Source organism: Ananas comosus, linkage group 6, assembly GCF_001540865.1.
Source record: "Ananas comosus cultivar F153 linkage group 6, ASM154086v1, whole genome shotgun sequence".
Lineage (NCBI taxonomy): Eukaryota > Viridiplantae > Streptophyta > Magnoliopsida > Poales > Bromeliaceae > Ananas > Ananas comosus.
This window is the reverse complement of record NC_033626.1, coordinates 6,998,279-7,012,664: the sequence shown is the minus strand read 5'-3', so window position 1 is coordinate 7,012,664 and position 14,386 is coordinate 6,998,279. Positions and strand designations below refer to the sequence as shown.

Here is a 14,386-nt window from a genome sequence, read left to right as displayed (position 1 = left end):
AATATATATATAGCTGTTATCACTATCATAGCACGACGCCTTTGTTATTCAAGTTGTTTTCAATATCCGCTTCCAAATCGTACGATCGGCTCCGTTAGACTGATCTACACTATCTGAAAGTATTTGCGACAACTTATTCATAATTTTTCGATATTATTTACCTATCAAACGAGTAGTCTAAAATGAAACGGTTAAAATAAAAAATCTCATTAAAAATGATGAAAGAATACTTGAATTTAAATCAGAAAATGTACTGATTCTTACTCTAAATAGTAAGAAAAAAAATTTCATATAAATTTCATCTATTGGATTGTTTACACAACATTTACAAATGGCATCACATTCTACCATTAAAATTTCAATTTGAGACCTTTGATCACTAGTCGTACTTCAAATACTCTAGATCAAGTTTAACGGAGCCGATCGACGATTCGAAAGTCACAACATCAAAAACGAGCTGGAAGCACGGAAGGCTCCGTGCTTCCAATAGCATAGTAGTCTTACTCTATATATATATATATAGTCTGGGATACTATCGATAGCACCAAGCACTTGGTGCTACCAAGTTTTCCGCCGTTAGATTTAACTCTTTGACTATTTTCATATTTTAGATTATACTATTCAATCAACAACTCACTCAACCCTCGGGACCCACATTATTCTACCCAGTACATTTCTTCATCCAAGGGTTGAAAACCTTTATATATATATATATATATATATATATAGTCCGGCTACTATACTTTTATGAGTATATACCCTTTTGTACTCATAAGTTTTCGGCCGTTAGATTTTACGCAAACTTGAGTTAGATCAGCAACCACAAGCTCTGGTTCTGCTCTATACAACTGTTTATGAAATTTTCTTCCAATTCATCATAATCTCGGACAGAATTGGCTGGTAGACTCGTATACCAAGTAAATGCTGTCTTGGTTAACGAAGTATTAAATAATATAAGTTTTAGGAAAAGGTCTGCGGCGGCCTCTCTATATTGGGCCGTAAACCATGCGACGTATTAAACCATATTTTTGGTTTTGTCCTCGAAAAATTTATCAAATTTCGGTATTTTCCAGTTTGCCTAGTAAGGATGTTATGCATTTATGTTCACGGGATACGTGGATCGAAATACAAGCCGCATTGCCGGCCTAGCGCCTACCCCGAAAGTATTTCGGATGGCTTCTTCAATTTCAGTATAGAGCTCATTATTATTTCTTAGTACGGGAACCTATGCTTGAGTTGAATTTTGCCCTAGAGGAAATCCATAATTCTGTAATGCAGAGTTCGCACCCTGCATAGCATTAGGGGTTTGTCCCCCAGCTCTAAATCCCATATTTTGGGATTGGTAAGCCGGCAACGGTGGCGGAGAAGGTAGTCCCCATGCCACTTCAGACTGTTGACCAACATTTAGAATAGCCGTTCTATAGGAAGCTTGGAAAGGTGCCCCTTGAGGCTGAGTGTTTACCGGTGTCACAGAATTTTGTAATACTGGTGTACCTACATGCCCTTGTAGACCCACCATAGGTTGTTCATTTCGTGTTAATAATTACCAAATTCGGGTAATGTTTTCGTTAGAACCGTGATTGCGTTTAAAACTGCATCTAACCAAGCGGTGTTCCTATAACTATTTTGGTCTAACACTTGCAAGACCCACGTCATTTGTCCAAGCGCCTGAGTTAAATTTGGCTCTTGCTGGTTTGATTGATCGCTAGTCTCACCTTCAACCGGTAAGACTATATGATGCTCGTTCGCGTTCTCGGTATTACTGGCTTGGTCGTTCTCAGAGTTCTACGGAACAACTCTGTTACGAAGATTCATGGCATTATCATCAGCCATAATTCGTAATAGATGAAAATACAAATTACCTGGACAAGTGTCCCATCGAGCATGCCAAAAAATTGCTGCGAGCCGAATTTCGTAATCCTTGACCCGATCAAGGATTTTTCTAGAGAAACGTACAGGGATGCGAAGCGGCTACACTTGGTGACCCTCGAAGTTTGCGCCCTTCGATAGATCAAGCGATTCGGCTAATCAGGGATCCGATCAGCCGTGTTCGTACCCTCTATTACAGAATCTGATCGGCTGAATAAGCCAAATTTATGGATGCATAGTGTTTTCATGTCGGCTGAAGAGCCGAATGCATTTTCATATATTAATTTGAAGTTTGAAACAAGTATAAAAAAGTATAAAAGGATACCGATACGACTTATAGAAAATCTAACTTAAAACTACTCCTAAAAAAAGCAGTAAATGCAGGAAAGAAAGAAAAGATTATAAGTAAACTACTCCTAGAAAGCAAAGAAACTGCATAGAATTAAAAGTGGTCTTTTTGCATAGAAAAGACCCCTCTTCTAGGCGTTACCTGCTTATTTATACTCTGCCCGTTGTTATTCAGTTATCTACACGATCGGGCACTTTTCTAATTTCGTGAGCCACTATAAACCGATCTCAACAGCACAAACCACCTGCAGTTTGTTACAAATCGTCCTTTGCTTCCGGTGGACCAAATATTATTTATCTCTAGCTTTGGAGTTCCTGACTGTATTGTGCAGTGATTTACCACGTGACACCATTTTATTGGCACCAACAATATGTATAGAAAGATTTTTTGTATTTAAACCTAAAATTTATTATATTATGAATGATTTAGTGCATGGGATACAAATAAAAACCTTTTAGTTTATCTCTTTTACAAGGATTTGCGGGTAATTGAAATGTTATGTCATTGCCGACGAAAAAAAAAGAAAAACTAATATGTTACATCATGACTATACCATCAACATATTACCATTTAGTAAAACTTAATGGAACTATAAAATTTAACTACAATAATTTAAAATTTTTTATACGAAAATTGTTGCAAACAAAAGCAAGAGGACTAAAGTATCGTGTTTCTTACGGTTTGAGAACTGTTGGCGCGATATAATTAATGTTCTACTAATACATAACTCCATCCCTCATCCTTGGACCATTAGCATTCAAAATTTCTATAATTTTTCAAATTTAAAAGTTTGTAAAAGATGAAATTCAAATCCCAAAAGATTGAAAATATCAATTTGAATTTTTTTTTTTTTTTTTTTTGAAGAACTACAAAGGACTATTTTGAGGTGGTCAACAAACTGTGTCACCAACCAACTAGTCCCCCTGTGTTAGGTGAGAAACCAAAAGAGAAATGTTGGTGATATATAATTTAGGAAAAGCACTCCTTAGAAAATTACATCCCCTAATTATTTCTTTATTTTTTTGATGTAACAGTTATATATCACGGGTGTGAGAATGACATGTGGACCCCACAATAATGTGGGTCCCACGCGTCAGCCTCATGTAACGGTTACACCGAAGAGAATCTCTCTTAAGCCAACCTAAACCCTAATATGTGGTTGGACCAAAAAAAAACCCCTCACAAACACCTAATTTGTTTGATTGGACCCAACAACTAATATGTACATGGTTAGATAAAATGAATCCAATCCCATCAAAGCCCACTTTTGAATAATAACTTTGTTTGTGAACTTATTAGTCTTAGGTTTTTATTATATTATATATATTTTATTTTATTTTAATCTATTCATAGTTCTCATCCCAAACCCTTCTATTATAATAGTTATATATTTTTATTTTTGCTAAGGTGCTCCGCGATCCGAGATGCCAGCCATCAGCATTCGGGAGCAGTTGAAAATTAGTTTTGGGTTCTGGGGATCTACTTTTGCATCTAAATTATTTTTCGTTTACTAATCAAAATATGAAATATATAAAGAATATTTTAAATAAATTTTTTTTTTCAAAAACTAAGGCAGCGTTTGGTTAGGGAATAGGAATAGGAATAGGCCTTTATCCCCCACTTTATATCCAAACGCTAATTTTTTATCCGATAATAGTAGTTCTCGGTTATCCTCACCAACACCTCCATTTTCTATATAAAACTACTTAAAATTGTTTTTATTCTCGGGAACAACCCAATTTTCATCCAAACATTATTTTTCTTATCCCCATACTTGTACCTATCCCTGTAATAGCTAGTTCTTGCTTATACCTGAACCAAACGGTACCTAAAGGTGTCAATGCACAAATTTATCAAATTATTTAATTGACCATTCCTATTAAATAAAGCTACTGATGGAATAGCTATGCTATTGCCATTAGCTTGTCTTATAGATGATCTTATAAAGTTAAATAATAAAAAAAAAAAATCTACACTTTCTGTTTTCACGGATAAAAGTAAAATACATGGTTGAAGAAGAAGAAGGTGGATCAAACTTTCATTCTTGTTACCTTTTTCAAGAGTTAGAATTAAGAAGACAAGTTTTGACTTGTTTTGAAGATTTGTATAATAACACGCAACTCATGTTTCGAGAACGGGCGTTACTTATAATTTTAGTGTTGAAATTTAATTATTGAGTTGTATGCGTAGTTTGTAAAATATTATAGAATTTGTTTGTAGACGATCGAGTATCTTTTATTATAAAAATTGAAAATCTAAACTTAATTGCTATTTGCCAAAGCTCTCGAGTTTAATTATATAGGAGATGCATGGTTACAGGACTATTTCTCCCTAACATAATATAAACCATGGCAAATTAAGAAGAGTGTTTTAATTTATTTAAAAAACTTGTATTAAATAATAGTGGGGAAAATACATTTGGATCCCCTAAGTATTTATCTAGTTACGTACATATCATATAAGGCCATTAGACTTTTGATTCTTAATTAAGTGAATGATTTCAATATATAGTTTATCAGATTTCATATTTTTTTTTTCTAAAAATAAAAAATAAATATTTTTGATAAACAAAAAAATAAAAAAAGTGTAGCCAAGAATACATATTCTTTTATAACAAAAGGATGTACAAAACACAAGTTTCTTACAAAAAATATTTCACTTTGGCTCCTAAAATTTATAATTTTTCATTATTTTACTATACCATAAATAGGGATCTTTAATCTTTATGTAATTTTTTTAAAAGTTGAGGTAAGCCTCTCAATTGTTTCCTCCCTGCTTGCATGGTTTTTGTGAATCTTTTCTCTTGACTTTTTTAATCTTTTTATAATACTAAAAGTTTAGGGGGTGTCACGAAATTATTTTTAACCTTAAAAATACATTCTTAGTGAAGCAATATGCCATGTTGTTACATAGTACAGTTAATAGCGATATTATTCTTAATTATATAAGAATTATAAATTTGGGCTCTCATACACATTCTTATATATCTTTTATATTTATATAAGAAGCAGAATATGATACTGTACCTTACAGCGGTAATATATTATCAAGATTTATTCATCGCATAAAATTATTACATATCACAATTTTTTGGCAAAAAAGAGAAAAGAAAAGGGTTTGGAACCCTAATCTCTAATCCTGCTAACTCAACATGAGATCAAGAGAGTAATGGTACAGTAATGTGAAGGGCATTGTTGTATTCTTCTATATGTTGTACTCACTCTTCCACTGTATACAAGTGCATGTACGTTCCAACATCTCTTGTGATATGTGTAATACATTATTATACACCAACCACTTCTTGTACTCTTTTGGGATCTTTGACCACGACAATTTATATAGATGTGTATTTTCACATACTCTATTCACTTCACCTGTACAATTAATTCATAAATTCCGCCCATTTATTGCAACTTTTTTGGTGTAATTTCTCGTGCGCGCGTGTAGATTGCCAAATAGTCACAGATCAAAATACAGCTCCCCTGTACCCATTCTCTCTCTCTCTCTCTCTCTCTCTCTCTCTCTCTCTCTCTCTCTCTCCATTAATACAAAAGTATAAAAAATGTGGGCAAACCGTGCATAAATAAATCTCCTCAATTTATAAGTTATTTTGAAATAAAAAAAAAATACTATACTTTTGGAAGCATCTTTGTTTGTAGAATTTGAAAATTTTTTCATAGGCCAAAACTGTCAAAATCTGCTTTCCTTGTGGCTACCTATCGTTGAGTCTGCGCTCGATTAGCTGGATATTCTAGACCTAATAATTTGTTGGGTTCAATCCACTAGTCCAAAATGCTGTAATTCAATTATTGTGTTTAACCTATATATTCAGACTTATATACCCTCCACACCTAACTATAGTTACATGAGGTGGAACTATTTTCAAGACTTGGAATGTCAAGGCGATGTGAGATTATATAGGAGCCTAGGTGGCTCTTACAGGTTCAAAAGATGGCTCCTATTAAATTCATAGTGTAGCATGTACGTTTGAACTCTCACACTTTCACTAGCAAGAATTGGCTATAGTCCAGTTATTGCGTTTAACCTCTTTAGGCTTATTTACACTGAGTACATCTAACTATAGCTCATGCTCAATTGCAGCTACCCGATATTTTCTGTAGATTCAAGAGACAGTAATAGCCCAATCCACTAGCCCAAAATGTTATGTATTTAGCTTATTCAAACTTTTATACCTCTATATCTAGTTATAACTATCCGATATGACACCGACTGTCTCTAGAGCAAGTGACAAAGGACTTGGTAGTTGGTACCCGAGACCCAAGTTTGAATCCTAGTTGATTCACATTTCTAGCTAAGTTTATTTCTAAATGAAATAAACGAAGCGGGTAACGTGCCACCTATATCTCAAAAAAAAAAAAAAAACTATCCGATATGACCTCTATCTATTCAAACTTATATATTCCTACATTTTGCCGTAGCTTTCTGATATAAAATTATTGTCAAGCCACGGAATGTCACAAAAACAACATAAAATTTATACCATCTAATCTTACTCGGGTGAAAGCCACGACAAAGAGGCTGTTTGCTTTCTCCAAGCAATGTGAATTTCTTTTTTTCAAGAAAATAGTTTTCTATGGCATTTTTTTTTTTCTTCAGTTTTTCATCTGTTTTGTTTCTAGCTTTTTTTGAAAGTTCAAATTTTTACAAAACTAGTACTTTTGTTTTTTGAGTAAAAAATTCAAAAAAACAGAACTACCAATTTTTTCATAAATTTGAAATGCTGTTATTAAGAAGTGCTAGTTTTTATTTTTTTGAAACCAAACGGTCTGAAAACTGAAAAAAAAATATATATAATTTTTTTTGAAAAATATTTATCCGCACTCCTTCGAAGAATCAAACAGCACCTTTAAATTTTTTCTTGGAAATGGATATCTGCATTTTAGATAACCCCTTAAATTTTTTATTATTTTGATTTAAGTTAAAGTTTTATTAAAACTAATAATTTTATCATTTATGTATCAGTAGTTTAAATGAAATTGACACTCATTCTACTTAATCGGAATGAAAATTGTAAAATTGAACAGAATTATTAATTAATTTCATAAAACTTTGAATTTAATTAAAGTAATTAAATGAAACTAAATCACAATAGAGACGTGTCCATAAATGAAGTTCACGGGCCTCTCTAATTAAAGTTAGAGCACATTTTGAGGGATCCTTCCTATTATTAGGGCCACGTGAAAGTGGTTAGATAAACTCCGGTTCGAATACGATGCATTGCGTTCAGAAAAAAAAAAAAAAAAAAGATATGAAAATTTATTTTGAAAATAAATATTTTAGTTTAGATTAAATTGGAGACTAATTAGATTCTATTCTATTTTGTTGTTCGGAAAAAAAATTAAAAATTATTTCAATATTGATTATTTTTTCCTTTTAATTCTCAATTACGTAGGGCACACCGATGTTATAATTAATTTAAGTCGGTACAACTAGTAGAAACTAAAATTCTCATCAAATTTAATTTAAAATTATTAAATTCCGACCAGGGTTGTTTGTGTTATAAAAAAGGTCATCCAATCCAACAAGAAGAAATTAAATTCCTACTTAGAAAATGTAGAATAGAATGTAAAATTGGTCGTGCATATAGTTAAAACTGCTATACAGAAGTAATTATACGTAACCAAATTATGGATGTCACCGGACCGGTTTCGGAGCGGGTTTTCAAGAACCCAAATCCGAAATCCGAAAGCCAAACCCTACGCAGAAGAATTTTGACGATTCATATCCAAAATCGAATTCGACCAAAAATTCGAAATCCGACCAGAAAATTCCGAACCCGAAATAAATATTTATTTTTATTATATTTCAATGCATACAGTTTTAAGATCTATAAATCAATTCGGGTTTGGATTTGAATTGGATACAGATAAAATTCATACTCGAATTTAAATTCATGTGATTTTAATTTTTTTATACCCGTATCCGAAGTGATATCCTTTTAGCATCAAATTAGCCCACCCCGTTGGGGTTGGTAATCCGATATGGATTCGGGTGCAAATAATTTTTTTTTAGGTGTCTGTACCCATTAGCATCTATCCATAAACCACACACAGGGCTTTTTTTTTTTTTTGGCATTTTGTCCCTAAATATTTTTCAAAAGTAATTTTATAAAATTTATATTTGTAAGATTGGTTCCTATTCCCGCCACACGAGCGCTACGTGAGTGTGGCTAAGAGTTAAATTAAATACAATAAATTATTTACTGTATTTGAGTACGATAAATAATTCACCATATCTTTTTGATATATTATTTAAAATCTAAAAAAGTTGGTTCATCGTGTTCTTTTAAGTAATATATATAAAAGGATATGGTGAACTTAATCTATGCTGGTCATACCGACGTGGAGCTTTCCACGGCATTTGCGTAGCGAGAATAGGACCAATTTTATAGGTATAAATTTTATAGGGTTATATGAGAAATTTTTTTTGAAGGGCTAAATATAAAAAAAAACCTCTAAAGATGGAACTTTTTACAAAATAACTCTCTAAAATTTTGATATTTTCAAAATAATTATGTCAAAATTATATTTAGAAAACTAACTCTCCTTTTGCTATGTAGTAGACAGGTTGGAATTTTCTCTTAAAGACGGTGAATGGTGAATGGTGAATTATTCATCGCCTTCCTAATTTCTCACAAAGCGATGAATTATTCACCATTTTTAAATTATATACTGTTTCTTTTTATATTTCATATGTAATCCTAACAACCATATAAATATTTTAATAAATTACATATAATATTAACAACATGAAAATTCTAATAATCTATTCATATAATACTAACAATATAAAAAATTCATAATAATCTATCCATATAATCCTAATAATCAAACATCACATATAACCTTAACGACTTAAAAATCGTAATAATTATCCATACAATCTTAATAATAAAAAAAAAAATCTAATAATCGATATACAATCCTAACAACCTCAACGTCTTTCAGAATGCGGACCGCGTTTCGAGGGTTAGTTTGCTAAATATAAATTTGATAGGATTATATTGTAAGTTATAAAATTTTAGAGGATTATTTTGTAAAAAACTTCCTTAGACGCTAGAGGAGTATGAATGGCAACGTGTGGAAAGTACAGGGAGTTTCTAGACATTTTTGCCCGATTATAAAACCCTGATACCATCTCTCGCACTCGCTTCTTCTCTCTTTCATCGGAAGCCTTTGGCTTCTACCATTCTCTCTCTCTCTCTCTCTCTCTCTCTCTCGCGTATTTCACTTTTACCGTTCCCTCTCTCTCTCATTCGATCAAAAGCAAAAGCAATTGCCCTTGTGGGAAGGAAGCAGTAGAAGGGCGGCGCTGCGATGTGTGGCGGAGCGATCATCTCCGGTTTCATCCCCACGGCACGGTCGCGGCGGCTCGCCGGCGAGCACCGGTGGCCGGAGTCGAAGGGGGGGAGGAGGAAGAAGAAGAATTTGCCGGCGAACCCCTACGCGGCGGCGGAGGGAGAATTCGGCGCCGAGGACGACTTCGAGGCCGACTTCCGCCAGTTCCGGGACGAGTCCGGGGAGTCGGATGTGGACGATGTTGATGTCCCCGAGCTCGCTGATGTGAAGCCCTTCGCGTTTGAATCCCACGGCCCCTTTTTCGAAGGTACCCCCATGTGTTTAGAAATGGGATCTTTACTGGTTCTCACCTTTTTTTTTTTTTTNTCTCTCTTTATTAACTACGTACGTGTGAAGTTCGAATATTCCTGTTGATCGAAGATTTGATCTCACGCCTAATCAATAATATCACAACAAAAGTAAACTTTAAAATTTTTCTATTTTAAGGAAGTATACAATAACTATTTTCGAAAAAAAAAAAAAAGAAGCAACAAGTACCTGTTTCCCAAGCTCACACGATCGAATAATTAATTAATGATCCTATATTATTATAATTCACTATTATATATGTAGCCCAAATTTTTGCCAATTTGCTAGCATGATGACTGACGCATGCATGGTTTATGCTGTGAATAAGATAACGAGCTGATTTGTTAATTTTCTTGATGAATGACGACTAGTCAATTAAATTGTCGGAAATGGAAGCTAGCTATTTGTTGTTGGTGAATTGCAATAGAATTATTGTTCAAGCCAGCCGCAAATTTCATTGATTTGAAAACTGAAATGATGATTACGATTTAGACGAAGTTTAGGATTACTTCTTTTTTTTTTTTTTTTTTAACAAAAAAAAAAAAGAAAACAACAAAGGAGGCTTCAGCTAAAACGAGGAGATTAAAGATTGGATTTTTAAGGAGCTTAGCCATGGTTTATTTGTTTATTGGGGGTTCTATTTTTTGTTTTCTCCTTCCCTTTCTTTCTCTCGGGTAAAGAAGTGGAAATTGAAGAACTTTCTACTTAAACTCCCCAAATTAGTTCTTTCTAGGACTTAGTCTTGTTGTTTTGAGTACATCTTTTGTTTATTTGGGGGTATTACTTGTTGAATTTAGTGATCAGTTGTTTACACAGCTGGGATCTCAGTTAAAGGATGTTTCTTTTTCAGATGCAACCCCACATCTCTTCCTCAATCCACAGATGAAAATTAGCATTGCTTTTTTGTTTTTTTTTTGCAAAATTCATTCACTTCCTTTACTTTTTGTTGCCATATCATTCTCATGTTTGGTTATTACTTTTAAGTAGACTGATGTTTGTGATGATTATGGGTTCTGGTTTCATCTTATAGCTTAGATGCTTATGATTCTTTCCTAGAATGCTAGGTGCTGTGATATATTGTTTGGTAATAGCAGAAACCTTGTAATTTTCTTGAAAATATAACCTTTTGTTGAAATTTGGATTACAATTTGCTGTACAACCTATAAAGCCCACCTATATCTTGCTCAGTGATTCTAAAATGTAATAGAGTTGATTCTTGGAACTACTTCGCAATTCGCAATTTATGTTCTTGTCAAGTGTAGAAAGCGGATCGCCTTTCGAAGCTCATCAAAGTTTACTCTTTTGGTTCCCTATTTTTTGATCAAACTATATGTGCTAGTATTTAGGAAACCTCATTAGTGCAGCACAGTTGACATGCGCAATATTCTCGAGACGACGTTGTTGGCTCTTTGGCGTAACGATTCATCTTTTTCTTCTTTAAGAATTTGCTCCACTCAACTTTTATGAATCCTCGAAGTACTACCTTCCCTTCGACTAGGTTCTTCTGCCGAGCAGATCTAAGAGGACTTCCCCCTGGTTTTGCGAGTTTGTATTCCAACTGATGAGATAGCCTCTTTTCCATTTGCTCGCGCGCTCTCTCTCAAGCTTCATGATTTGGTCTTTTGCACTAATTTTTCACTCCGTGGGATCTTATTTTGCTGGAGAGAATTTTGCGTATTCTATTCCAGAATATCATTCAGACCTGATACTTATTTTAATTTTAATATTTGCATTAATTAACACAGAATGCGCCCTCTTTTGACTGCAGATGGATTTACTACTCTGAAGCCGGTCGAGTATGATGGCCCGGCTGCCCGCTCTACTAAAAGGAAGAGGAAGAACCAATATCGCGGGATCCGTCAGCGCCCCTGGGGCAAATGGGCGGCTGAAATCAGAGATCCCCGCAAGGGCGTCCGCGTTTGGCTTGGGACTTTCAACACTGCCGAAGAAGCGGCGCGGGCCTACGATGCGGAAGCCCGCAGGATCCGCGGCAAGAAAGCCAAGGTGAACTTCCCTGACGAGGCGCCCCCAAGTTCTCAGAAGCGCCTCCCGAAACCTGCTTCTGCAAAAGCTCCCAAAGTAAGCCCGCCACAGGAAAAGCTCAACTTTGGTCAGCCATTTAATTATCTTGATAACGGAGAGGACTTCTTCTCGGCTTTGGACTTCGTTGAAGAGGAAGAGCCCATTAAGAAGATGAACTTCCAATCTGATCAGGGAAGCAACTCTTTTGGGTGCTCGGATTTCAATTGGGAGAACGATGTTAAGACTCCGGAAATCACTTCGGGTCTTGTGCCGACTGTTCCCACCATCAATGAAGTTGATGAATCTGTTTTCGTTGAAGATGAGAATCCGGCGAAAAAGATGAAGAGTAATCCTGTGGAGGAGAAAACTGTAGCTGTCGAAGACCAGTCAGAAGAGTTTTCAGATTTCGAATCCTACGTGAAGTTCCTGCAGGAGCCGTATCTCGAGGGCGGGTCGGATGTGTCGATCGAGAGCCTTTTGAACAGCGACGTCACTCAGGATATGGTGAGCAGTGTGGGCCTTTGGAGCTTCGACGACATGCCCATGGCCGGCAGTGTTTATTAAAATCGTAATATATAATAACCGTAAGTCCTCTGCGTGTTTATGTTCGATTTTGTTTTTTAAATCACTCTTTTTTTCTTCTGCTCAAATGCAGAGCCCGAGTCGAAAGCAAAGAAAATTCTTGATACATACTTTACCATCCTGAAAAAGTAATAACATATAACAATCCCTCAATCCACCGTTCAGTCAGATTTTACGGTTTATACACTGTTACAAAATATAGAAAAATGCCTTAGCTTATATTAAAATGTGTATTATAATGGGTATTGGACTTTGACATCATATTTCAACATTTTTTTTTTTTTAAACTGTCTTTATACTGAAAATCTGATGGGAGGGGGATCGGTCATTAGTGCGACGCTGTAAACATTGTTAGGATCGAATATACTTTTTCAGTTTCCAGGGGTGCGATGCGCAAATCATGATGATTTCGAGGGCATTCAGCCTTTCTTCCACTTCTGCTGTTTCTTTCTCTTCTTGAAAAGTTGTTTTGTTTCTCACTTTCTCTTTTTTAATGTTTCAGGAATAAACTACTAGTGATGGTGCAAGATAAAGGAGATGCGACTTTGATTGTGAATCAAATGGAACTCTTAGGCTATCTATTAATATCTTTAGGTACTTTGTTGTCTAGTTTATTTCATCTTGCTTGTGAAATATATCTGCTTGGATTGTGGACTTGCTTTTGTTGGCGTTGCGGTGAAGTTTATCTGAAACTGATGATGAACTGCTGCTGGTGTTGTTGTATGTGTTTGATTGTTACTTTGCAAGACGTTTATGAACACTCTTTATGCTGTTCTATTTTCTTGATACTCCACCGACTTTAGTATGAGTCTTCAATGTACTGGATCTTATGAGAAAGCTAAAATCCTAGAATGTAAGTGAGCACTCTGGAATGATTTACTTGAAAAATAGAAGCAGATTATGATTGTTCTGGATCAATGAAACTACAATTTATTACTGAGGAAACCTGGGTAGTAAAGCTACTCTTTAGTGATTTATAATTTATAATAATGCTTGTGGTGCATATATATATATATATATATATATATATATGAATGATTTGAGAGTGGGGGCTAAAAATTTCTACTCGTGAGGGGGGTGATATGGAGATTACATTTCTGCTTATCATGAATACATTATGATCATTCAGTGGATTTTGCAAGGAACCTTACATGAGATTTTTGTTAGGTTCATGTTAGAATTACTAGTTCATAATAAAAAAATATTATATATGAAATGATACATCTAAGAAAGAAGCTTTGGTACTTGCTTTGTGGGAGATTTTTGGCTGCTTTTGTAATCTGGGTGCTTGGTTTCAGTCTATCGGAAGATTCTTTTTAATAATGTAATTTTTGGATTGACACATTCATTTAGGACTTGCTTGGTATATTTGTCTTTTTTCTTTAATTTTTTTTTAAAACACTAATTTTATATAATCTGATATTACCAGTAAAAAAAAAAAAATTTTTATATAATCTGACATTACCAGCAGAAGGATGTGTTTTTTTGTTTTTTGTTTTTATTTTTTGTCATAGTCAGTTAGTTTGTCACACATCTCTGCTAAAGTGATGAATGACAATTTAGGAAGCAAGAAAAAAAAAAAAGAAAAGAAAAAGAAAAAAACGTACAGAATTTACATTAACTATGGACCATTTTGGATAAACTCATGTCATCTTTAAAAATTTCGATTTTCCTATTTAATTTTTTAATTTGTTTGATTTAAGTCTATCAATGGCATTTTGGATTTTAAAATATAAACTATTTGTTAACTCTAATAAATTTATAGTTATTCTTAAACTCAAAGTGTTGTTGATTGACGTCAAGGTTTAAAGTGTCATGGCACAGGAGCGTGTCGCTGTCTGCCTGATACGGAACCGGTATGCTGAACCGGTACGCTTCTATGCGGATATATAGTACG

The 14,386-nt window shown here is 34.4% G+C and overlaps 1 protein-coding gene across 3 annotated transcripts; it reads left to right on the top strand.

Annotated features, from left to right (window-relative positions):
- On the top strand, positions 5,719-13,407 carry LOC109711637 (ethylene-responsive transcription factor 1-like). 3 transcript variants are annotated; one of them, XM_020234780.1, is made up of 4 exons: positions 5,719-5,733; positions 9,482-9,844; positions 11,654-12,491; positions 12,992-13,407. In XM_020234780.1, the coding sequence occupies exons 2-3, from the start codon at positions 9,556-9,558 to the stop codon at positions 12,469-12,471; spliced, it is 1,107 nt and encodes a 368-aa protein (XP_020090369.1). In that variant the 5' UTR covers positions 5,719-5,733; positions 9,482-9,555; the 3' UTR covers positions 12,472-12,491; positions 12,992-13,407. The 3 variants fall into 3 exon arrangements, with proteins under 3 accessions (XP_020090369.1, XP_020090370.1, XP_020090368.1); XM_020234779.1 differs by lacking the exon at positions 5,719-5,733 and adding an exon at positions 9,410-9,451; XM_020234781.1 differs by lacking the exons at positions 5,719-5,733; positions 12,992-13,407 and adding an exon at positions 9,408-9,451 and having other exon boundaries at positions 11,654-12,492.

Excerpts from the sequence above, each read along its gene's own strand:
- LOC109711637 (XM_020234780.1), top strand. The coding sequence starts at position 9,556 with ATGTGTGGCGGAGCGATCATCTCCGGTTTCATCCCCACGGCACGGTCG. Across the intron at positions 9,845-11,653 it reads CCACGGCCCCTTTTTCGAAG|ATGGATTTACTACTCTGAAG; the intron begins GTACCCCCATGT and ends TTTTGACTGCAG.